Source organism: Bos javanicus, chromosome X (genome assembly GCF_032452875.1).
Source record: "Bos javanicus breed banteng chromosome X, ARS-OSU_banteng_1.0, whole genome shotgun sequence".
Classification (NCBI taxonomy): domain Eukaryota; kingdom Metazoa; phylum Chordata; class Mammalia; order Artiodactyla; family Bovidae; genus Bos; species Bos javanicus.
Window position 1 is genome coordinate 25196198 of NC_083897.1, and position 26520 is coordinate 25222717.

The window sequence follows — 26520 nt, forward strand, 5'->3', positions numbered from 1 at the left end:
TGGCTCAGAGGTAAAGCCTCTCTGTGCAATGTGGGAGACCCGAGTTTGAGCTCTGGGTCAAGAAGATCCCCTGGAGAAGGAAATGCCAACCCACTCCAGTACTCCTGCCTGGAAGATCCCATGGGCTACAATCCATGGGATTGCAAAGACTTGGACACAACTGAACGACTTCACTTTCGCTTTTCACTTTTCAATAGGTATATAACTTCTTGCTGTAAACTAAAAAGGGTGTACTCTTTCTGCCCCCTTCTGATGTCTATGTCAGAAGCTTTCTCTATCTCTTTTATACTTTAATAAAACTTTACTACACAAAAGCTCTGAGAAATCAAGCCTTGTCACTGGCCCTGGATCGAATTCCTCTCTGCAGGCCAAGAATCCTGGTGTCATTCACAGCTCATAGGGACAACCTTTCAGTACTGGCTCAAGATGAAGCATTTTATGGCATGGCTGCAGTCAGGTCATCAGGCAGTTTGCCTTTTCCCTCTGGGGCAGTTACAGTATCTGTAAAACTCAGAAATGTGGGACTTCCTTTGTGATCCAGTGGTTAGGAATTTGCCTTCCAAGACAGGGACATGGGTTTGATCCCTGGTCAGGGAAGTGAGATCCCACAAGCTATACAGCAGCTAAGCCTGCGTGCCACATCAAAAGATCCCACATCCACAACAAAGATCCCATGTGCCACAACTAAGACTTGATGCACTCAAATAAATATTTTTCAAAAAGAAAAAAAAAAAAAGAGGAAAAGGGAAAATGGTAGGGAGAGAGATGAAAAGAAATGGGTCATGAGTTAATAACTGATGAACTTCAGTGATGAGCATGTGAGTTTTATTATACTCTTTTCTTTACTTTTGTGTATGCTTAATCAATTACCACAATCAAAAATTTAAAATATAGACTTAAAAAGACAAAAGGATGAGTGAACTATAATGCCATCTAGCATAGCAGGAAGTCAGTGGAGAATGTCTAATGTTGAGAACTACATAAAAAACTTAATATAGATATAAGCACAGTATTTACAAAGGTTGAGGCAAAGTATCAGACAAACTGAAACTAGAAACAATGAAAATGAGAAAGGGATGCTGATGGGAAGGGCATAGGACCTTTGATTTATATTATGTACCTTTTGTTCTCTCTGACTTCATTCTGGGTTGAATTGTGTCTGCCCACAACCCGCTGCCCCTGAAAAGATTTGTTGAAGTCCTCATCCCTAATACTTCAACATGTGACCTTATCTGGAAATAGGGCCTTTACAGAGGTAATCAAGGTAAAATCAGGTCAGTAAGGTGGGATGTAATCTAATGTAACTGATGTCCTTATAAAAGGGGGAAATTTGCACACAGAAGGCAGGCAAATACAGAAAGAAAATGTCTATCTGAAGATGGAGGATTGGAATAGTGCATCGACAAGACAATAAATAGCAAAAAATGCCAGTAAACCACCAGCAGCTGAATGGGGTAAGGAAAGATCCTTCTTTTACTGGTTTCAGAAGGTTTGAAGCTCTGCAAATACCTTGATTTCAGACTTCCTGTTTCCATACAGTAAGAGAATACATTTTTATTGTTCTAAGCCATCTAGTTTGTGGTATTTAGTCACAGTAACCCTAGAAAAGAAATACAACTTAAAAACATTTCAAAATGCAATGAGATTGATGAGCTATGCTGAAGGTAAGCTAAAATAGAAAATTACTTGCACCAGTTGGCATAATTCTATTGGTTTTGTTATTATTTTGCTGGGAAGTAGCAGCAGAAGGACAAGAGTGAGAGCAAATGCAGGGGGCTCATGAGAGAGCAGCTTGGGTGACAGTGGTTAAGAGTTAGGGCATGAGAGAACTGATTTTAGTCAGAGTGGGATCCCAAAGTTTAAGATGTTTGAGGTGGAGCAGATTGTGAGAATGAAAAGTGGAGAATGTGGCTGTGCAGGTGGGGAGCTGAGGTGCAGAGAAGAGAGATTGTCAGAGGCAAGGGAGAAGTCAAGGAACTATGAGTAGCATGGGCTGCCCAGGTAGATACTAAAGTCAACCAGGATGATGGCAGGACTCAGGATGCCAAGAACACCAGTGAGCCAGGTGCCTGAGTCTTCGATGAATGAAGAAGGACCAATAAGTGCTGTGTAACCACAATCTCAGTGGCTGTAAAGACCACCCATTTATTACCTCATAGCGTCTTTGGGTCAGAGGTCTGGGTGCAGGTTAACTGGGTCTTCTGCTCAGGGTTTCACAAAGCTGCAGTCGATGTGCTAGCCAGGGCTATGTTCTCATCTGAGGCCCTGGGTTCTCTTCCAACTTATTCATATTGTTTACAAAGTTCAGTTTCTTGGGGTATAGGACCAAGGTCCTCATTTTCTTGCTGGCCATCAGCCAAGGATTGCTCTCAGCTCCTAGATATCAGTTACAGTTCCATGCCACACGGCCCTCTTACAGGTTCTCTCACATGGTAGTCTACTTCATCAAGGTCAGCAAGGGGAATCTCTCTAATGCAGGGAAAGCCTGGCCCTCTTTTGTAAGGATCACCTGATGAGGTGAGAATCACCCAGGATAATCTCCCTTTTGATTAAGTGAAAGTCATCTGATTAGGGACCTTAATTATATCTGCAAAAATTCCTACACCTTCCCCACACACTATTGTTGGCAAACAAGTAGTCCATTCCACCCATACAACATATATTCAAGGAGAAGGGATTATACATGGACATATATACCTGGGGGGGGGGTGGGTAGAAAACTTGGAGGCCATATAGAATTTGACCTACCACAAACGAGCCGTATCTGGAACCTCGACTCCACAAGAGAACAGACATCTTAATTCCACATTGCTCCAGTTACTTCTTACTAATGACTAATTATTGCTATCCAGCAACTTGGGATTTTCTCCTCCTAGCAGGCTATCACCTAAATTCTGTGAGGCTTAGTTTCCTGGCATCTGGAGAAACAAAGAATCTGGCCCCTGTCATTGGCCACTGTACACGCCAGCATCCACTGGACTGTGATGTAGCAGTACATCCCATGTGGCCCTCAAAGACAGCACATCTTCATGCTGGCTTCCAATGAGGTGTCGTCATCCTAGCCTGGTTCCTAGCTACACCGTCCACAGCAACATCCTTTGGAGGGTGACTTTCCTTTCTCTGACACAATCACAACTTCTTCTTGGGGGCACAGGTAAGTTCAGCTGCTTTCCTATGCTACTTTAGTGCCACAGGAAGCACAGGGGGCTGCCTCCGGCAATTCCACAGCAGAGCCATGCTGGTGGGAGAGGACTTCTAAGACTGAACACTGTTCAGGGTACAGTCCAGCGAGAGATCACAAGTTCCTCTGACCTGGGATTTCTATCATCCTCCCACCTTTGACCCTAACTCCTGGGGTGAGGGCATAACACATGGGTCTGTTGGTCAACATCCCCAAATATCCTGCCACAGCAGAAGGATGAGGATTCAGGGAGAATTCAAGGCTTGTTTCAATCCGATCTGGGATCTTCAGATGGGCACTCCATAAAGTCAACCTCTGCCTCTTCCATTCACTGCTGTATGCACAGGGCTGGCACAATTTGTTGGATTTTGAGGAATCATTGAGATGAGCAGCACAATCAGAAGTACTTGAGTGAGAAGGCAGAGCAGCCAAGATTGTGCTCAGCGTGCTGCCAGTGAGGGCTCTCACCCTGCACAGAGCAGCAGGCAGCACCCTTGTCTCTGGGCATGTGAACTGAATCTGAGGAGCCCGATGTGGACTGCAATTGTTACCACAAGTGCTGGGTACCGAGGGCCCCGTTCCAGGCAGTGACTGTCTCAGGATGTGCTAGATGGGTCTCTAACTGCCTGGGGAGTGGCTGATGCATGGATCTGGATCTGGGCTGCCAGGAGGTGGATGATACAGTAGGACTAGCCTGGTTTCTGCAGCTTCCCAGGTGGCTCTAGTGGTGAAGAACCCGCCTGCCAATGCAGGAGACACGAGAGATGCAGGTTTGATCCCTGGGTCAGGAAGCTCTCCCATGGTAGGAAACGGCAACTCACTCCAGTATTCTTGCCTGGAGAATCCCATGGACAGAGGAACCTGGTGGGTTACAGTCCATGGGGTCACAAGTGTCAGACAGGACTGTAGAGACTTAGCATACACACAGCCTGGTTTCTAGCTGGGGACTTCTGGAGGGAGTGAAAGTGAATTGAATCACAACCAGAACCTGATACTGCTGAAGTAAAACCCAGTGGAACATGAGGGCACAGAAGAAGGACTGGGCATCACTGCAGCCTTGACATTTGCTGAGCTTTGGGCTTCCCTGGTGAATTGATGCTTTTGAACTGTGGTGTTGGAGAAGACTCTTGAGAGTCCCTTGGTCTGCAAGGAGATCCAACCAGTCCATCCTAAAGGAAATCAGTCCTGAATGTTCATTGGAAGGACTGATGCTGAAGCCGAAACTCCAATACTTTGGCCACCTGATGTGAAGGACTGATGCATTGGAAAAGACCTTGATGCTGGGAAAGATTGAAGGTGGGAGGAGTAGGGGATGACAGAGAATGAGATGGTTGGATGGCAACACCGACTTGATGGACATGAGTTTGAGTAAGCTCCAAGAGTTGGTGATGGACAGGGAGGCCTGGTGTGCTGTAGTCCATGTGGTCACAGAGTTGGATATGACTGAGTGACTGAACTGAACCGAACTGATTCCTGAGTCTGTGAAAATATCCACCTGATACACCAGCCAGCAAAGGCCTGACCTTTCTTAAAGAAGTACTATCTCAACAGATACAAAGAAGAGACTACATATAGGACTGGAGTATGAGATAGATTGAAACATAGTAATAGCAGATACTCTGTAACAATTTAAATATGTATATGGTTGGTCAATAGTAAAAGAATTGCCTGCAATGCAGGAGATGCAAGAGACTAGAGTACAATCCCTAGGTCAAGAAGATCCCCTGGAGAAGGAAATAGCAAACCACTCCAGTATTCTTGCCTAGAGAATCCCATGGACAGAGGAGCTGGTGTGCTACAGTCTGGGTTGCAAAAAGTTGGACACGACTGATGCAATTGAGCAACAGCAGTGTAGCCCAAGAATTAATATATAGCTAAAAATCCAAACATACACCCACATATACATGTTTAGTACATACATTGTGGTTTGTCCATGTATGAGTATGCTGCTGCTGCTAAGTCGCGTCAGTCGTGTCTGACTCTGTGCGACCCCATAGACGGCAGCCCAACAGGCTCCTCTGTCCCTGGGAGTCTCCAGGCAAGAATACTGGAGTAGGTTGCCGTTTCCTTCTCTAATGAATGAAAGTAAAAAGTGAAAGTGAAGTTGCTCAGTCGTGTCTGACTCAGCAACCCCATGGACTGTAGCCTACCCGGCTCCTCCATCCATGGGATTCTCCAGGCAAGAGTACTGGAGTGGGGTGCCATTGCCTTCTCCGATGTATGAGTATATACACACATATAACCATTTTTCTTTTTTAAAGTCACTCGGTCATGTCTGATTCTTTGCGAACCCATGGACTATAGAGTCCATGGAATTCTCCAGGCCAGAATACTGGAGTGGGTAGCCTTTCCCTTCTCCAGGGGATCTTTCCAACCCAGGGATCAAACTCAGGTCTCCCACATTACAGGTGGATTTTTCACCAGCTGAGCCACAGGGGAAGCCCAAGAATACTGGAATGGGTAGCCTATCCATTTTCCAGCAGATCTTCGCAACCCAGGAATTGAACCAGGTCTCCTGCATTGCACACAGATTCTTTACCAACTGAGCTATGAGGGAAACATATAATCTACACACATATATACATACAAATCTGACAGACACCTCATAGACATGTAAAATGTATTCATCAATATGAATGAGGATTAAACAGTGAAAAGGACAGCGCTCCCACAGGATCAATTCTTATGGCTGAATGGTGAAGAACTGATGCTTTCGAACTGTGGTGTTGGAGAAGACTCTTGAGAGTCCCTTGGACAGTGAGGAGATCAAATCAGTCAGTCCTAAAGGATATCAACCCTGAATACTCATTGGAAGGACTGATGCTGAAGTTGAAGCTCCAATACTTTGTCCACTTGATGCAAAGAGCCAACTCATTGGAAAAGACTCTGATGCTGGGAACAATTGAAGGCAGGAGGAGAAGGGGACAACAGAGGATAAGATGGTTGGATGGCATCACAAACTCAATGGACATGAGTTTGACCAAACTCTGGGAAATAGTGAAGGACAGGGAAGCCTGGCACGCTGCAGTCCATGGAGTTGCAAAGAGTTGGACATGATTGAGCGAATGAACAACCAACAGGTAATATTATCTAATCATCAAACCAAGGGTTCCCCTAAATCACCTGCCATGACTCAGTCTCTTCACCTAAAACCAAATATTTTATACAAAATGTTTTCCAAGTATGGTGACTGCTGATGGGCCCCCACGGGAAGATGTGTGGTTCCCTGTGATCCCCCATGGTCATGGGCACAGCAGGCCCTCATCCAGCATCTGTCCTGGGACTGCAGCCTTTTCTCGAGTGTTAAGGAGGCCCCCTCCTGAATGAGGATGAGGGGGTCCAGTCACCCAGGAACAGAGGTTCTCATAGAATACAACTTCACTCCTACTGGGACTCCTGGAGACCCCGGTCCGGGCTGTCAGGTGGAGCCCCGCCTCTTCCACCACTTCCTCAGTGACTCAGGGAGTCAGAGTCAGCCTGAGGGCACAGTCTCATGTGGACAGAGGGAGGGGCCCATGCCTTGCAGAGACTCGAGGTGAGGACAGAGGGTCCCAAAGGGATGCATGTGCAGCTCTCTCAACAGCCATGGGGGACCACGGGGTGTGGTGTCCAGATGTGACATCACTGAGCCTGCTGGGAGGGGAGAAATGAGGGCCTGAGTCACAGAGCTTGTGTTTAGGTCAGCAGTGTGAAGGAGCCCAGCTGTGCTAGGAGTCAAGGTAGAACCCTGAGGGGGGCGCTGGTAGCCCAGGACATACAGGTCATCACTGCTTTTAGCCCTGGAAGACCCTGACAGGCTTGTGGGAATGAGCCCCCTCTACTGCTTGCCTCTCAGGAGTCCTGGTTTGGGGGGATGCTGGCTCTAAGGCAAGCAAAGTTGGCAGCTGAGGATGGTGACAAAGAGAAAGAGGGTTGAGGAAGCCCTGTGGAATCATCTCAACTTTGGGAAGCCCTGGGCTTGGAGCCCTGATATCATGTCCACAGTCTCCTCCAGGGGTCTCAGCGCAGTGAAGGCCTTGATGTGAGGGTCCTGCTTTGGGTCAATGTAGGGACATCCCCGGACCTGCCAGGGCTCAAGATGAGGACCTTGAGGGAGGACACAGGTAACCCCACAGGTCCTGGCACCTGCTGTCAGCCCTGAGAGACCCTGGTGGTAGCATGAGCACAGGATTGCAGAGACACTGGAAACTTGATATAAGGGGATGGGCCTCAGAGCGTGAAGGGGAGCCACATATGATGTTAGGTTCTGAAAGAGTCTGGGTGAGGATGCTGAGGGAGGTCTGCGGGGACTCTGGGCCTGGGATAGGTTGAGCCCAACATGGGGGGTCTCACTTCCTGACATCCGGGTCTCAGACTGGGGACTTCACATATGGGGCCGAGACTCAGGTGCGCCAATACCCAGGTCCTGTGGTGTGTCAAGTTGAGGACACTGAGGGAAGAATAGGGTACCGTGGACCACAATCAGAGACCTCAGAGTAGCCCATCTTTATTATCAGTCCAGGCTGTCCGTGGGATAGAATGAGCGAAACAGGCATGGTCTGACTTCCTGACATCCGGGTCTTGGAGATACTGGGGCCCTGGTATAAGGGGCCTGGGCTTCAGTTGGGGAGAGGCGAGAATCCCAGGTCCTGACTGCAGGCAAGGTGAGGTGCCTGAAGGAGGACTGAGGGGTCTCTGCGTGAGGACTGACGGAACCCCACAGATCCCCACCCCAGTAGTTGGCCCTGGGAGCCCTTGTGGTGAGAAGAGCACACTAAACCTGTCTGACTTCCTGACATGCGGGTATCAGAGAGACTGGGGACTTGGTGTGAGGAGACAGGCCTCAGGTAGGGAGACGACAAAGTCCAGGTCCTACGGAGAGTCAAGGTGAGGACACTGAGGGAGGAGGGGAGCCTGACCCCAGAACAGAGGGGACCCTGGTAGTCTGTGGGCAGGATGACCATGTACAGGATTTCCTGACATCCGGGTCTCAGAGAGCCTGGGGACCTGGTGAAAATGGCGGGGTTTCAACATGGCGGATGGGACAATCACAGGTCCTGCCTGGAGTCTAGGCTCCATGTGGGGAAGGACTGAGGCTGTTAGACCCTAAGGCAAGGAGGATCCTTGCTCTTGCCCAGGGTGTGGGGGTTAGGTGGTGTGGGGGCCGGTCTTGGAGGCCCCAGAGTGGGGTGAGCAGCTTATTCACCTCTTTCTTAGGGGACTTAAGGTGAGGTGTTCTGGTGGAGGGTGGAGGCTTCAGGTCTGCAGAGGCTGGACTCCCTGGATACCGAGGGAGGACTCAGCACACGCCCGCCCCTCTGTTCAGTGCTGGGAGGCCAGGTAGGACGTGAGGAGTGGTGACCCAGCATCTTCCCAGCCTAGGACTCGCAGGAGGCCCTAGGCAGGTGTGGCCACATATGAGGCCCCCCGAAACTTTGTCCAGACGTGGCTCTTGTTCTGAGTTTCCCTGCAGGCCCCCAAAGGGGGAAGGTCCAGGCCATTCCAGTGGAAAAGTGAGCACTACATGTGATCCCCAAAGGGGCTAGCCACCCCAGATCTGGGGGGACCTCACAGATTCAACCCCTCCTACCAGCACAGAAAGCCTAAGTCTGTGCCACAGTCTACTCCCTAGGTGCCCCCTCCATTTGTCTCACAGGGGTTCCAGAAACCAGGAGAAGACTGAGGTCTGAGGTCTGTGTTCTGAGGTCATAGGAGTGCCAGCAGTCAAGGTTAGGTGAGTGTCCTGAGTGTGCACAGGGGTTCCCCATCCCAGAACAGAGGGGACCTCAAAAGGCCCTAATCCCCCCCCACCTTGTCAGCCCCAGAACCTCAGGCTGTACTGGCTGCACCCTGAGCCAGAATTTCTCTTCCCCACTTGACAGGGGACTGACCACCAAGGAGGAGCGCCCCGGTAACGCTCAAGAGCAGCCCTCAAGGAAGACCAGTAAGTGGACCCAGTCAAAGCCACCCGTGGAGCATTTCAAAACTGAGACCATCTATACTCTCTCTCTTTCCCAGGTCAGTGGTCTCCATTTTCTCCCTGCCACACCCACACTGGGCACAAGACTCCAGTCATCATGCCTGTGGTCCCGATGAATGAACTCTGCACTTCTGAGGAAGACCTTCAGGGCCAAATCCAGGCCCAGGGCCCAGTGGAGGCGCAGCTCCTGGGGGCTGAGGCAGAGGATGCCTCAACCCCTCTGGCCTCCTTCCCTCCAGTCTCATCTTCCTCTGCCGCCGTGGATGCAGAGATCTTGTTCAAGCAGGCTCTGAATGGGATGACGGCTCAACTACTGAAGTTCTTGCTCCTCAAGTATGGCACTAAGGAGCCGATTTTCCAGGCTGAAATGCTGAATACGATCCTCAGGGATAACCAGGCCCACTTCCCAGTGGTCTTCCGTAAAACCACACAGTGCCTGCATCTGGCCTTTGGCCTGGATATGAAAGAGGTGGACCACAGAGAGCACATCTATGTCATGGTCCCCTTCCTGGGCCTCACCCTCAATGAGATGCAGAGGGATGAGCAGAGCATACCAAAGGCTGGCCTCCTGGTGGCAGCCCTGAGCCTGATTCTCCTAGCAGGGGACTGGCTCAGTGAGAAGAAGGTCTGGGGAGCACTCAGCAAGATGGGGGTATTTGCTGGGATAAAGCACTGCATCTATGGGGAGCCCGAGGAGCTGCTGACCCAAGTGTGGGTGCGGGCGGGGTACCTGCAGTACCAGCAGGTGCCTTACAGCCACCCTGCTCGTTACGAGTTCCTGTGGGGTCCCCGGGCCTATGCAGAGACCAGCAAGCAGCAAGTCAAGGACTATCTGCGCAGGGTCAATGGAAGGGGTCCCAGGTTCTTCCCACCCCAGTGTGCATAGGTGTGAGGGAGGAGGAAGAGGGGCCCTGAGCCAGAACAGCAGCCAGGCTCCTTTCAGGCCCACATCCAGCAGCTTGTCCTGGGGGTAGGAAGGGAGGCTGATACTTCCCTCTGTGTTTGAAGAGGGAGCATTCAGCCTTCTCAGTCATGACGGCTGGGAGAGTTGGGGGAACTGGTGTGTAGCATCTTTGGTTCCTGTTCGCTACAATGACATGGAGATCCACTTCTATTTCTTTTAGAAATTTTTCAAATGTTATTCCTTGTAATAGAAGGCCTAACGAGCTTCAGTGTCCAACTATGTTAGTAGCGTTGATCACAGTGTGTTTGTGCTCACCAGTTCAAGAACACGAGTTTTGCTGTTTTGTAAAAGTGATTGTGAACACTTTATTTTATTTTGTGATCCAGAACAAGATTACATGGACTTGGAATATAACTATTTTGGAAATATGATATTACTTAGTAAGAATTAAGAAATAAAATGTATTTGAGCTGAGATCCTCTATACTTCTTTTCTGTCATTTTATACAGCTAAACTATCTCTGTTCAATTGGAGTTTTTCAAGTTATTGTTTAAGAAAGTACAAAAAGCCTGATTTGACTTAATAAGTGCCCCGCTCTGGCTCATTTATTCCACAAACCTTCATGGAGCCTGTGCTCTGTGGAAGGCCCTGTGTTCGCAGTGGGGACACTAGAAGCAGGACACCCCAACACCTAGAGCGATGATCTAAGAGCTGCAGTCACATGAGGAAGGTGGACAGACATCCCCTATTTCCACAGAACAGGGCAACCAGGGGCAGGGTCCAGGAGGATCACTTGAGTGTCGGTGCCTGGGCCAGGGTGGTTTGGGGCTTTGGGAAGCTGGGTTCATTCTGTGGGAGGTGATTGTGATGAGGGTGGATGGCGGCAGCAGCCAGAGTTATACACAGTGTCTTATGGGTGAGAAGAAAATCTGAGATGGGACATACACATTAGAAGATCGTCTTCTGTCCTAGATAAATTTCCTGGGGCAGGAAGGGAAGTTACACTATGGTCAGGAACACTTGTTTATGCTGCTTGATCTAGGTACACCAAAATTTTTCAAAATGGGGAGGGGTGAGTGGACTTTGGTTTGCTGCACAATCTACTCAGTCTTGGAGAATATAGTTGAAGACATCTTGGTAAGCAGCCCCAAACTTTCGGCAGGATTTTAATGGAGTATCTTCTTTGAAACTGGTGGCTGTGCACTTAATCTAATGGATCAGTTTATCCAGGTGGTCAGGCCCTAAAGCCATAGATGAGGAGGGGTTATGGAAACCACAATGGCAAAATCTGCACTGAACTTGAATTCACACACCTCAGAATTCTCCTTGGAGGTGAAAAGTGCGGCATTGTGCATATCCTAGCTAGATTTTATGAATAAAACTCCCACTGTTCTTGTCCTCTCACTGTCGTTTGTCTGATACCTGCCCTCATGAAGCTCATGGCTGTCGCGGAGCCTAACGGAACCTGTGCAGGTGCTCAGGCAAGTTCCATCATGTGGAGGCAGCCGGGCCTCCTGGGGGAGACTGTGTCTGGCATCAGGAGGCAGGGGCACATCCTCAGCTCGCTGAAACTGTGGGCAGCATCACTGCAAAGGGAAGGGCAGAAAGAGCACTGGAGGGAGCTGGGGGGACCCCCCCCTGACATTCCCAAGAGCCTTGGAAACTAAATCAGATCTTGCATTTGAAAGTGCCAGCACAGAAGGGTGACTAGAAACAGTTGGGGATTCAAGGCACCTTTGGCTTTCTCAAAAACTCCTCAACACACAAAGGGAATCATCTTCATCTCAAGCTACACCTACTGGCTGCTGTCTGTTGAGCACCGAGCACACTGCAGGGCAGAGGAGAGACTCCAGGTCCTTGTTCATGTCTCTTCTCCCTCTGCTTCCTGGAAGCTGCCTGCAGGGAACATGGGATCCTAGGTAAACCTCCAACAGTTTGGGAATAAATACATGACCAACTCACCAATTTAAATACAAAGACAGGAAAAAAAAAAAAAAAACAACTTTTCATCTAAATAACAGTAGCACATTGGGGAAAAAGGATCCCATTTGTGCCGATATCTGGGGTGGAAAGATATTCTTGAGAAAGGTTGTGCCACATCCATGGGGCTAAATTCCCAAGAAGCTGGAAAGGCTCCTTCCTGACTGACTGATGGAAGCTCTGTCCTGGCGCCATCCATTCAGGGCCAAGGTGAGGACCTGGGCTCCTCCCAGTGGCACTGATCTTGCGAGGCAGCAGTGAGTGGTTGAGTGAGGACACATCTTAATTCCCTGCCCAGGAATTGAACCTGGGTAGCGTGGATGAGAGCCTGGAATCCTAGCCAGGAGACTAGCAAGGGCTAGAGGCTGAACGCTATTTTTTCATGGATCATTGCCTCCAGTGAAAAATGCATTTATCACAGAGGCAGAAACTGTAAATGCAGGTACAAAGTTTATAGAAACATAGCACAACAAGTGGGAGAGCACATAAAGAAATGGTTTAGTTGAGACAGAAGCAAGGCAGAGATGGAATTCTGGAGAGAAAGGGTGTGGATGTCACACCTGGTGAGCAGGAGCACAGTCAAGAGGCGGTAAAGTCATTTATATGAGGCAGTACTTCTGAATTTTTGTCTTCCTTCAAGTCAATTATCTGGTTTCTTTTAAACACACCTGACCTACACTGGGACACTCCCCTGCATTCATACACACACCCCTCAGCCAACATGGATCTCGAAGTGAAGGTTTCCGTGAGGAGCAAGATTCATTATGGTCTGGCATTATCCCTTGACTTTGAGCCACAAGGAGCCTTGCTTCACATGTCTGATGTCTCCCTTGTCCCAAAAGATGGGGGAATGGAGATCCTTTTATCCTTTACTCAAACAAGGTTTTGCCCCTCTTTGTCCTTGCCATGACTGTTACATTTAGGTATTTATAAGAGACAAACACTGTCTTATAAATGTCTCCATTTACGCTGTCTCTATTGTTCTGTTCATTTCATAGAGCAAACAGGAGGCTGATTGTAAGTGCTTAAACTGTAGCCAAACTATCTCTTGGCACAGGGAATACTAACATTTTTAAGTATCCGACCTGAAGCCCACTTCTTTGTGCCCCATGAAATGCAAACAGGAGGCCAGTTGAAAATGTCTAACTTGGAGTCCATCCATCCATACTCCTCTGCCTTATTGTGTGATGCATAAATACTTTCTTCCTTTTTTTTTAGCTGTAAATATGACACCATTTTATTTATTATTTATTACTTTACAATATTGTATTGGTTTTTCCATACATCAACATGAATCCGCCATGGGTGTACACGTGTTCCCCATCTTGAACCCCCCTCCCACCTCCCTCTCCATACCAGCAAATGCTTACTAATTCTGTTCCATATATTTGCTGGGACAAGAAGATGATCTGACTTGCCAAAATAACCATCAGGGCACAGAAGCCTTGAGATATATATAGCTTTGTGATTGAGTCCAACACAAATACTTGGAAGTCATACTCCTTGAACTTCGGACAGGGCACAGGGATCCCCCATGCCCATGACTTCAACCTCCAAAGGCTAAATCTCTGTGTCTAACTTGCCTTTCATTCGGTTGTTCACTTCTGGTGCCATTTCAGAGCATGATGATCATAGTAATTTTCAGAAGACAGACATGAAAAGGGAAGACCCTGCAGAGATCAACCTGATCAAGGTGAGGGGGTCAGGCAACTGTATGCTCCCGACATTGATCCCATGAGTAGTCTCTCACAATGAGCTTTCCCCAGGGAGGCAGCTCCTTCAGTGGAGGCCAATTCCAGAGAAGACTTTTGTTCTGAGTCCTCATCCATGAAGACCTGTGGCCCTGGGCAAATGAGTGGGCTAGTGACAAGGAGGAGACCTGGGTGGCACCACAGCATCCACTATAATCCACCCCTCATGACTTTGACATACAATCCCTTCATCTTGAGAGATTGCCTCATCTGAGGACAGCTCCTTGAGGATTCTGGTTGGTCTCCTCTCCTCCTAAAGAAGCTCAGAGAGAAAGACTGGACAAATTCTGGGCCCTCACAGATGCAGCAGCTGCTGCACCACAACTGATGGTCACTCTTTCTTGCCTGAGATCCATTCTAAATCCCCTGTACTCTCAGCCAGGACTTTGGCCATTTCCAGTGGCTTCCCTGGTGAGGTAATACAGACTTTGTCCCTCAGGGTTCTGAAGCTTCTCTGACCCTTGCTCTTGGACTTGTCAATTCACCACTGAAATGGGGCAGGAACCCAAGATACATCACCTGGCTGTCAGAGATGTTTCCTTGATGTTCTTCCTATGCCAGAGTAACCCTCACACTCCTTAGGATCAAGGTCAGCTCTACCTGCCAGGATGGGAACCATTCTCTGTGTGTGCTGGTCCCCTAGCAGGAGGAGCCCAAAGTGCCCAGATGGAAACCATGGCTCATGGGTCAGTAGGACTGTTATCATGTCTCCTGGGGGAGCCTTCTTGCTTTGGGAACAGCCTGTCCCATGTCACCACCAGCAATAGGGTAACCAGTAGCCACATGAGGCTGGGTATTGTGAACTCAAATGTGCTTAGTGTGTCCCAGGGCCAGGCCTTCTACCTTAACATAATGTGAAGTGAAGTCTCCCAGTCGTGTCCGACTCTTTGTGACCCTGTGGACTGTAGCCCATCAGGCTCCTCCATCCATGGGATTCTCCAGGCAAGAATACTGGAGTGGGTTGCCATTTCCCTGTCCAGGGGATTCCCCTGACCCAGGGACTGAACCCAGGTCTCCCGCATTGCAGGCTGTGGCTCAGCTAGTAAACAATCTGCCTGCAATGTGGGATACATGAGTTCAATCCCTGATAGGGAAGATCCCCTGGAGAAGGGCATGGCTGACCACTCCAGTAACATAATGTGAAGTCAAATGTAAATAGCTAGATGTGGCTACTGTGGACACCTGTGCTGTGGAACTACAGAACTTATTCTTAAGAACTGGAAGCACAACTTCCCTTGTGGGTCACTGGGAGTGGTGGCAGGTGGGGTCATGAGTCACTGGGTGTGGTTGTTCAGGGAGTCATAGATCTCTGGGAGTGGTTGTAAGTGGGGTCATGGGTCAGTGGAAATGGTGATCAATGGGGTCACTCTACCCTCTGGTTCAAGGACCATGTATCTTACCTCGTGGGGAACTAAGGATGGCAGATGTGGAGCATGTCCGATCCCTGGAGGGTGACACCCCAGTACCACGGGCTCTCATATCCCAGTGTGCACCCCACGTGTGCTTTGTAGAGGCCAATCCACTGTTCCAGAAGACCAAGAGCTTCTGAATGGTGGGGGCTGAGATAGCGACTTTGGATCCCATGGCCACTTGCCCTCTGAGCCCCTGGTGTGCTGTTAGAGGGTCTCTTGGTCTTGGATGGTTTTGTGAAATATCCTGTGTCAGTCAGTTCTGCTTTCTGTGAGCCCTCAAATAGTGGTGCCAGACAAGGTGCTGCAAGCAGGAAAGAGAAACCCACATCTAGAATGTGTACATATCGATTTCAGTAAAGATGAACCTCTCCTCCTTCAAGGATGGAAGTGAGATGTTGTGATCAAGTCACCATTAGCGGCTCAATGATCTGGAGGGACGGTGCCACTGAGGGATCGGCATCACTTTTTGTCCATGGTGGGGCAAACCCCTGGTAGGTGCCGTAGCTCATCTGGCCTGCTGGTGGCGCCTGTGCTGCTGAGCCCAGATGCAGCATCATCCTTGGCCCCACAGCTCCTCCATGCGTGAGAGCATTTTGTAGCCCTGAGGGACCACTGACAGAGGCTGGGCGCTCTCAGTTCTTCAGGCACTGGGTCTTCAGTGATGTTTCTTCCCTCTTATATGCTGCATGCTTTTGTGAGTAGCAAGAGGCAATGCACATATCTTCCTTTTTGGTGTCCCTTCCTATAGGTTCATTGATGTACTCCTTCTCCAAACCTACTTGTGGCAATCTACCAAAATGTCTCATTCTAAGTACCTGACTGAATGGCCAATCCATTTTCCATCATCTTTAAGCCCATGTCTATTCTTGGCTCGGGCCATTTCCTTTATCCATATATAGTGGATCCCTAGAGGCACCATCAGAAGTTGCATCCACTGGGAGCGGATTTCTGCTCGCCACTGTCTCTATGGCCACGTGCGGTGGAGGTGGTACTGCAGCAGGAGTCCATTTCCACCTGCAGTTTCAGTTCAGCCAACCCACCCCTCATGTATGCTCAGCATTTCTACACTCCACTCCTAGCAGCTGGTCAGGAAAGAACTTCCTGGTCCATTAATCTCCAGGAATAAACTGTGGCAGAGGTGCTTGTGACACATTTGCAGGTCATATTGGCGTTTAGCTCACCTTTTTGTAATCTATGGCCTTGCTTAGGTCTGATCTCCTCAGAGACGCCACTTCTGTTTTGCGGTGGATTACTGTTGCAGTCGCCTCCCTTTGTGGGTCTGACAGAACCTAGCTCATGAGGACCAATGTCCACATGCTGTATGCCGAGGAGGTGGCCATGTGTTCCAGCAAAGATAACAAACCTGGCAAAGCAGTTGCTATCGAGTGGGTGGTGGTCCAGTGTCCTCCTTAGGAGCCTAAAGGTTTAAGTAGGGTCCAGACTGCTGAGGAGGTTCAGTGGGGACCACCTCCCTGCATCCTTTTGGTGTTAAGGGTGTCATTAATGCTTCACATCTCCCAAACCAGAGGGAATCTTGGTTTGTATTTACTCTCACAGTCAAGGTGCAGGGAGTGCACTTGATCTTCCCCGCTCTGATAGCTTCTATACTAATGGGCTTGTGTGCATTCAGGGCTTGTGCCCATCATCAAGCACGTCTGTTCTAATCACACATCTGGAGGTGGCAGGCAGGAGCTCTCTGGGTCAGATCTAGGCCAGACCTCCATATGTTCCTGGTGCACACATGCTCCCCCTCCACTGCGGACACTGACGGAGTGAAGGCCTGACTATCACTTCCCACAGCATCCTGCTTCTAGACATCCTTACAATGTTTGCGTCTTTCCTCTCTCCCCCGCATCCAGTCACCAAGGTGAACGATGTGGGTCTCTTTGTGGGACAGACTTGGGGAATGATGGCTGCATACATCTGCCATGGTGTTGCAGAGTCTTTACTCATAAGGATCCTTCCTTCCCTTTGGTCAATGAATTCTGTTTCTGACAATTGACTCAGGTCTGGGAACTGGGGAAGACATCATGACTCTTTTGGAGCACTCTCCTGCATCCTCCTGCTCACTCATTCTTGTTGTCTATCAGACAGTAAGGAATCTACCTGCAATGCAGGAGACCTGGGTTTGATCCCTGGGTGGGGAAGATCCTCTGGAGAAGAGAATGGCAACCCACTCCAATATTCTTTCCTGGAGAATTCCATGGACAGAGGAGCCTGGCTGGCTACAGTTCACGGGGTTGTAAAGAGTCAGACAACAACAACTGATCCATCCATCCATGCACCCACCCCATCCATCTATCTGTCTGGGTCCCCAATAGAAAAATGCATAAAGGAGACAAAAGGCAACTAACAAAAGAAATAGAAATGACTAAAAACCTTGAGAATCTCAATGTTTCTAGAACTCAAAGAAATGTATATTACAACATTGAGAACATCCAGTGAACATGGACAGTAGTTAATGTCACGTAGGAAAAGGGAAAACAGACTCGCTCAAGCATTACTGATGGTGATGCACATTGATCTGACCTTTCTGGAGGGGAATCTGGCAATAGGTAGGAAAAATCTAAACAGGCATACCCTTATACAGCAATTTCACTTCCAGGAATTTATTAGGAAATAACTGGACAACTTCACAAGGACATATGTACAGGGCTTTCCAGGGAGAACAACCTAAACCTCCACAGTAGAAACCTGGTTAAATAAGTTATGCTACATGGATATCATGGAATTGTCTTTAGCTACCAAAAATGATATAAAGCCATATTTAGTGATATAGAAAGAAGCCCACAATATAATAAGTACAAAAGCTAGACTACAAAAGTGTGCAGTGTGATACATTTCTTTTTGGAAAATTCTGTGTGAAATGTACAAAAAAAAAAGTCTGGAGAATATATAGGCCAGAAAAAATATTTTTGGTTACCTCTGAATTATAGGATTTTGTTTGAGTTTTACTTTTTCATATGTATCTGCATTCTCTGAATTTTAGGTAATGAACATGTATAACTTTTGAAATCAGATACAATCAGCAATGCTGAAATGCTCTGAAAAGTGGAATGAAATGCTTGGTCAGGAGACTTCACTCTTCCCTTTCATTCCCACCTGAAGCCAGTGCATCAGAGCATCTCCAGATGGAATTATGCTTCAACTGTCTCAGGCAGATGAATATCTATCCTCTTTCTTAAAGTTTCCAGAAAAAGAAGCTTCAAAATTTTCTATGACAATCCATTCCAGAGTTTATCAAATCCGTCTGAAAAAGAAATTTCACCTAATGTTTAGTCTGAAACACCTGCTCTGTGATTTAAGTCACTGCATTTCTGCTTCAATTTGTAGTGAAAATAGGAACTGGTGGCTACCGTTGGTCCTCAATCAGTTCAGCTCAGTCATGTCCAACTCTTTGCAAACCCATGGACTGCAGCATGCCAGGCCTCCCTGTCCACCACCAACTCCTGAAGTTTACTCAAACTCATGTCCATTGAGTCGGTGATGCCATGCAACCATCTCATCCTCTGTCATCCTCTTCTCCTCCCGCCTTCAATCTTTCCCAGCATCAGGGTCTTTTCAAATGAGTCAGTTCTTTTCATCAGGTGGCCAAAGTATTGGAGTTTCAGCTTCAGCATCAGTCCTTCCAATGAATATTCAGAAACAATTTCCTTTAGGATGGTCTGCTTGGATCTCCTTGCAGTCCAGGGGATTCTCAAGAGTCTTTTCAAACACCACAGTTCAAAAGCATCAATTCTTCAGTGCTCAACTTTGTTTATGACCCGACTCTCACATCCATACATGACTACTGGAAAAACCATAGCTTTGACTAGACGGACCTTTATTGGCAAAGTAGTGCCTCTGCTTCTTAATATGCTGTCTAGGTTGTTCATAATTTTTCTTCCAAGAGGCATGTGTCTTTTCATTTCATGGCTGCAGTTACCATCTGCAGTGATTTTGGGAGCCCCCCAAAAGTCTCTCACTGTTTCTATTGTTTCACCATTTATTTGCCGTGAAGTGATGGGACTGGATGCCATGATCTTTGTTTTTTGAATGTTGAGTTTTAAGACAGCTTTTTCACTCTCCTCTTTCACTTTCATCAGGAGGCTGCTAAGTTCCTATTCACTTTCTGCCATAAGGAAGATGTCATCTGCATATCTGAGTTTATTGATATTTCTCCCAGCAATGTTGCTATGCCAACAGGAAGCTGCTTAAAAATAGTCCGCTGAACCCCAGAGGGACACGATTGCAGGCTGGAGACATGGTGGCATGGAACACTTTTTTCTGCCCTTGTCAGCCAATGGTAGGTCCCAAAAGCAGATGAAAGACCCTGGCATAAATTTCCTGGTTCCCGTCCCCATAACATCTTTGTGCACCAAGTTTATTCCAGCCTTTCAATTTATGGAACCCTCCCTGCTGTCCCAGCAACTGTGCACTGTTACTACACCCAGCATACAGATGTGAAACCTTAGGCTGGAAAAGGGTCATCACTGGCTCAAGATCTTGAACCCTGGCCTCTGAGCTATGACACCACAATGCCAAGGACAAACCCAGGCAAGGACACTGATCTGGGCTGCTCAGCTCTGCACTGTGAGGCTGATGGCCATACACCCTAACGGTTAACCGGGGTACCTGGAGGGTGACCAGGGCACAGAAGCCAGGGTGGGCATTCAGGAGACAGCTTCCAGATCATGGGCTGACAGAAAACCACAATTTTGCTCAGGGAAAACATGGCTTTTGCAAATCAGGGTCCACGTTAAACCTACGAATGATTAGCATGTTGCAAGTGAGGGCCAGGTGCCACTCCCTGAAGGCATCTTTCTATCCTGTCCAAAGTTAATGCACAGGTTTCTCTGAGACAGAGGGGACTGCCCAGCAGGGCAAGCAGCACCAGCAGCAGCACAATGCCATTTACGCCATCTCCTCTACCTGCATTTCCTATCAGCGCTTGAGAAGTGTGCTATGAAAGCAAGTCAATGAGGTGAGCTTAATGCTGCTGAGCTTCCGGTGTCCTTGCCTGTATCTCAAAACCAGAGACTCCTGAATCACGTTAACACCCCAGAATTGTGTGGCTGGACCCAGGTTTTGTGAGGCTGTAGTGGGAGACTGCACAGGGCTCCGGATGTCCTGAAACAAGATGGTGTATAGGTTTCCAGAATTACAAACAAGTGAATACACGTGCTTGCCAAGGGTCCTTCCTCTTTTTAGCTCTGCTAAATCACTTCAGTCATGTCCGACTCTGTGTGACCCCATAGACAGCAGCCCACCAGGCTCCCCCGTCCCTGGGATTCTCCAGGAAGAACACTGGAGTGGGTTGCCATTTCCTTCTCCAATGCATGAAAGTGAAAAGTGAAAGTGAAGTCTCTCAGTCGTATCCGACTCTTAGTGACCTCATGGACTGCAGCCTGCCAGGCTCCTCCGTCCATGGGATTTTCCAGGCAAGAGTACTGGAGTGGGTTGCCATTGCCTTCTCCGACTAGTGAGTGCTTATTTTTCTATATTATGGATATACCTCAGTTTTTTCACTCTTTTGTTCAAATTTCTATCATTCTGTTCAATTTTCTGCCCATCCCTCCCAGCTTTATTGAGGCATACTTGACCAAAAGTAAGATATTTAAAGTGTACAGTGTGATAGTTTGATATACATATATATGTGTTTGATATAGTGAAGTTCTGGAATTAACTGATAATGAGACTATAATCTCTTATCTCTAGGGACCTGAGGCCTGAATTGGCTGCAATCTCATTCCTAACTATCACTTAGAGATGGAAATGGTATGTAAATCACCCTATATCTCTGACACTACTTTCCCACTCATAGGAAGACATCACTGGCATTCCATTTCCAGTCGATTTTGCAAAATTCTATGTGACTCACAAAATGTAAAAATTCTATAAAAGATTTACCCATGAAATTAGATTGAAATATCTATTCCATGCATATTAGTGACATCAATAGAGACAGTTAAAGCTCTAGATTTTATATATTGGTGGGGTCTAGCATCAGAAATGATTGAGGGAAGGGAGGAGAATGGTTTAATGACTTATCCTGGGCTGAATTTGCACAGCAATCTCACTGTTTCTTACTTGCATATGTTTCTTTATAGAGGCATTTGTTGGGGGAATCTAATGAACATTATGGTGTCCTAAGCCCTCTATCAGATGCCTTCACATCTCCACTCATGGCAGAAGCTACACAAAGCCTAATGTGTAGATTTATAAAAGAATAATTAGCACATTTCTAATTGTTGAGATCTGGATTTTGCTTTGAAATTACTACTAGGCATTTGGGTGATGATGAATAAGTTACTTTCTCTCTTTGGAATCTATTTTTTAAATGAGGGGCTTCCAAGGTGGCTCAGTGGTTAAAAAAAAATTGCCTGCCATTGCAGGAGACATGGGTCAATCCCTGATCCAGGAATATCCCACATGCCATGGAGCAACTAAGCCACAACTATTGAACCTGTGCTCTACAGCCCAGAAGCTGCAACTACAGATCACACATGTTGCAGCTAATGAAGCCTGTGTGCCCTAAAGCCTGTGCTCTGCAACAGGAGAAGCTGCTGCAATGAGAAGTCCACAGACTCACCTCATTGTTAAAAAAAAGTCTGAAATGCATTGAATGCAATCTCAGAAATGCCAGAATGATCTCTGTTCATTTCCAAGTCAAACCTTTTAATATCACAGTAATCTAAGTCTATGCCCCAACCACTAATGCCAAAAAAGCTGAAGTTGAATGGTTCTGTGAAGACCTATAAGACCTTCTAGAACTAACACCAGAAAAAGATGTCATGAAATAAGTGGAGTAGCAGGTAAGTTTGGCCTTGGAGTACAAAATGAAGCAGGTCAAAGGCTAACAGACTTTTGCCAAGAGAATGCACTGGTCATAGCAAACACCCTGTTCCAACAACACAAGAGACAACTCTACACATGGACATCACCAGATGGTCAGTGCTGAAATCAGATTGATTGTATTCTTCACAGCCGAAGATGGAGAAACTCTATACAGTCAGCAAAAACAAGACCAAGATCTGACTGTGGCTCAGATCATGAACTCATTGCCAAATTCAGACTTAATTGAAGCAAGTGGGAAAACCACTAGACCATTCAGGTATGACCTAAATCAATTTCCTTATGATTACACAGTGGAAGTGACAGATAGATTCAAGGGACTATATCTGATGGATAGAATGCCTGAAGAACTATGGATGGAGGTTCATAACACTGTACAGGAGATGGTGATCAAAACCATCCCCAAGAAGAAGATGCAAAAAGGCAAAATGGTTGTCTGAGGAGGCCTTCCTGAGAGGTGAGAAAAGAAGAGAAGTAAAAGGAAAAGGAAAAGATATATCCATCTGAATGCAGAGTTCCAAAGAATAGCAAGGAGAGATAAGAAAGTCTTCCTCAGTGATTAGTGCAAAGAAATAGAGGGAAAAAATTGAATGGGAAAGACTAGAGATCTCTTTAAGAAAACTAGATACCAAGGGAACATTTCATGCAAAGATGGGAATAGTAACGGACAGAAATGGTATGGAGCTAACAGAAGAAGAAAATACTAAGAAGAGGTCGAAAAAATACACAGAACTATGCAAAAAGATCTTAATGACCCAGATAAACATGATGGTATGATCATTTACCTAGATCCAGACAGCCTGGAATGCAAAGTCAAGTGGACCTTAGGAAGCATCACTACAAACAAAGCTAGTGGAGGTGATGGAATTTCAACTGAGCTATTTCAAATCCTAAAAGATGGTGATGTGAAAGTGCTGGAATCAATATGACAGCAAATTTGGAAAACTCAGTAGTGGCCACAACTGGAAAGGTCAGTTTTCATTCCAATCCCAAAGAAACGGTATGCCAAAGAATGTCCAAACTACCACAGAATTGTACTCATCCACGTGCTAGCAAAGTAATGCTCAAAATTCTCCAAGCTATGCTTCAACCTCAGTAACCTCAGATATGCAGAATATACCACCCTCAATAACCTCAGATATGCAGATGACACCACCCTTATGGCAGAAAGCAAAGAGCAACTAAAGAACCTCTTGATGAAAGTAAAAGAGGAGAATGAAAAAGCTGACTTAAAAGTCAACATTCAGAAAACGAAGATCATGACATTGGGTCCCATCACTTCATGGCAAATAGATGGGAAAACAATGGAAATAGTGACACACTTTACTTTCTTGGGCTCCAAAGTCACTGCAGATCGTAACTGCAGCCATGAAAGTAAAAGGCTCTTCCTCCTTGGAAGAAAAGTAATCACAAACCTAGACAGCATTTTTAAAAGAGAGACATCACTTTACCAACAAATTTCTGTATAGTCAAAACTATAGTTTTTTCAGTAGTCATGTATGAATGTGACAGTTGGACTATAAAGAAAGCTGAGCTCTGTAGACCTGATGCTTTTGAACTGTGGTGTTGGAGAAGACTCTTGAGAGTCCCTTGGACTGCAAGAAGATCAAACCATTCTTTCCTAAAGGAAATAAATGCTCAATAGTCACTAGAAGGACTGAGGCTGAAGCTGAAGCTACAGTATTTTGGCACCTGATGTGAAGAACTGATTCATTTGAAAAGACCCTGATTTTGGGAAAGATTGAAGGCAAGAGGAGAAGGGGATGACAGAAGATGAGATGGTTGGATTGCATCATCAACTCAATGGACATGAGTTTGAGCAAGCTCCAGGAATCTGGTGATGGACAGGGAATCCTTGCTTGCTGCAGTCCATAAGTTCACAAAGAGTTGAACACGAATGAGCAACTGATTCGAACTGAACTGAACCACTCTGCCTGTGGTGTCAACTATGTCTCTTGAGAACTGCAAGCTTCTTAAAGACAGGCAGATAATTTGCCATCACACTCTCAGCAGTTACCGTGGTGCTTGGCAAAGTTAATTAACTAACTACTAAATAAATAAGAAAATGTAGATTAGTATAATCTTCCCAAATTGCTAACATTAATTCAGAAAAATGCAAATCCAAAAGTAAGTATACATACTGAGTGCTCAGTCGTGTCTGACTATTTGAGATTCCATGGACTGTAGCCCACCAGGTTCCTCTGTCCATGGAATTTTCCAGGCAAGAAATACTGGAGTAGGTTGCCATTTCCTCCTCCAGTGGATCTTCCTGAGCCGGGGATTGAACCCAGGTCTCCTGCATTGCAGGCAGATGCTTTACCCTGTGAGCCACCAGGAAATCTCAAAGTTTCTTTTGAAACTCAACATTAAAAAAAAAAAAAAACTAAGACCATGGCATCCAGTCTCATCTTGTGCTTGTGCTTAGCCGCTCAGTGATGTCTGACTCCTTGTGACCCCACGGACTGTAGTTTGCTAGGCTCCTCTGTCCATGGAGATTCTCCAGGCAAGAATACTGGAGTTGATTTCCATGAATTCCTCCAGGGCATCTTCCCAACCCAAGGATCGAACCCAGGTCTCCTGCATTACAGGTGGATTCTTTATCATCTGAGCCACCAGGAAAGCCCTCCAGTCCTATAATTTCATTCCAAGTAGAAGGAGGAAAAGTGGAAGCAGTAACAGATTTTATTTTCTTGGGTTCCAAAATCACTGTGGATGGTGACTGCAGCCATGAAATTAAAAAACGCTTACTCCATGGAAGAAAAGCTATGACAGACCTAGACAGCATCTTAAAAAAGCAGAGCTATCACTTAGCTGACAAAGGTCCATATAGTCAAAGCTATGATTTTTCCAGTAGTCATGGACAGATGTGAGAGTTGGACCATAAAGAAGGTTGAGCACAAAAGAATTGATGCTTTTGAACTATGATGTTGGAGAAGTCCAACTATGATGTTGGACTTTTAACTCTCAAAAGTCCCTTGGACAGCAAGGAGATCAAACCAGTCAATCAAAAAGGGAATGAACCCTCAATATTCATTGGAAGGACTGACATTGAAGCTGAAGGTCCAATACCTTGGCCACCTGGTATGTGAAGAGCCGACTCACTGGAAAACACCCTGATGCTGGGAAAGATTGAAGGCAAAATGAGAAGGGAGTGGCAGAGGATGAGATGGTTGGAGAGCATCACTGACTCAATGGACATGAATTTGAGCAAACTCCTGGAGATAGTGGAGGACAGAGGAGCCTGGTGTGCCACATCCTTGGGGTCATAAAGAGTCAGACATGACTTAGCAATTGAATGACAACAATCTCTCTTTTGAACTCCATTTCCACCACTCTAAGTGCAAAATGAATATCTATGCCTAAATGTTCTATAGTAGGCTTACATTAAAAATATTTAAAACTGAGTTCCTCTCCCCCAATGAAACCACATCCTCTTGGACTTTAGTATACATCCAATGACAGCAGTGATCATGTCTGTCTTGTTTTCAGCTGTTTATGACCAGTGCCTAATACAGAACCTGTCTTAAAGAAGGTTTTCAATAAATGTTTCTTCCAAGGCCACATCCTATATGGCATCAGAGTCAAGCCCTGTAGCTTCTAAATTCCTCAGATCCCTTCTCCATATCTACTATAGCAGCCTTCACAATCTTGTATCAAATTGTTCATATATGTTTCTCTATTTACCTTTAGATTTTAAGCTCTGTGGGAAAAGAGATTGTCTGCATCATTTGTCTTTACCACATATTCCAACCACAGTAAATGTTTACTGAATTAAATAATATTAAAAACTTTAGCTTGTTGTGGCTCTTAATTTTTAAGTAGTTCAAGTGACTTTGTTTCTGGTGATTCAGTACAGTCATGCTAGATAACAATCGTAGTGATTATGACACATGCTAAGTGCCATGTGACACATGCTAAGTGACACATGCTTAGGCATAGTATTAAGTGTTTTCCTGGATTACCTTATAAAATCCTACCCAAAGCTATTATTATATTCATTTCACACATGAGAAAACTCAGACACAAATAGGTTAATAACTTACTTAATCTCAAACAGGTAGGAATCAAATCACCGTTAGTTAACTGACTATATACTTATTTTTGATAGCCCCCCTGGTGTTTATTCTTATATCATTCTTTGCTGAAGAAATACACTTTTTCTTATATAGATCGTCTAAATATAAAAATAGTCCATTTGGATTCCAGGACACTCTTACTGGCCATTCAGAGCCCAGAAGTTTTACCAGAAACTTTGTTGGTGATCACTTTGGCAAGCAACTTCAGTAGTCTGGCAGGTGAACTAGAAATTTTCCTGATATAGTTTGAGTTTCACTTTAAATGTAAGTCACTAGAGATTAGCTATCCTATTGATTATGAACTCAGAGATCAGTCCACTGATGACCTGAGGCTCTGGAGTAGGCACTCACCATCTGATCAACTGTGATGCCTTCTATGGGTGAGATTTGGGTGAGAAGCGTTAGTAATAAATGCAGAAAAGA

General features: G+C 46.3%; 1 protein-coding gene across 1 annotated transcript; it reads left to right on the forward strand.

Annotated features, from left to right (window-relative positions):
• Positions 1-6510: 6510 nt before the first annotated feature.
• On the forward strand, positions 6511-10026 carry LOC133242539 (melanoma-associated antigen 9-like). The gene is made up of 4 exons (XM_061408736.1): positions 6511-6716; positions 7231-7284; positions 9043-9104; positions 9179-10026. The coding sequence occupies exons 1-4, from the start codon at positions 6511-6513 to the stop codon at positions 10024-10026; spliced, it is 1170 nt and encodes a 389-aa protein (XP_061264720.1).
• The last annotated feature ends 16494 nt before the right edge of the window (positions 10027-26520 follow it).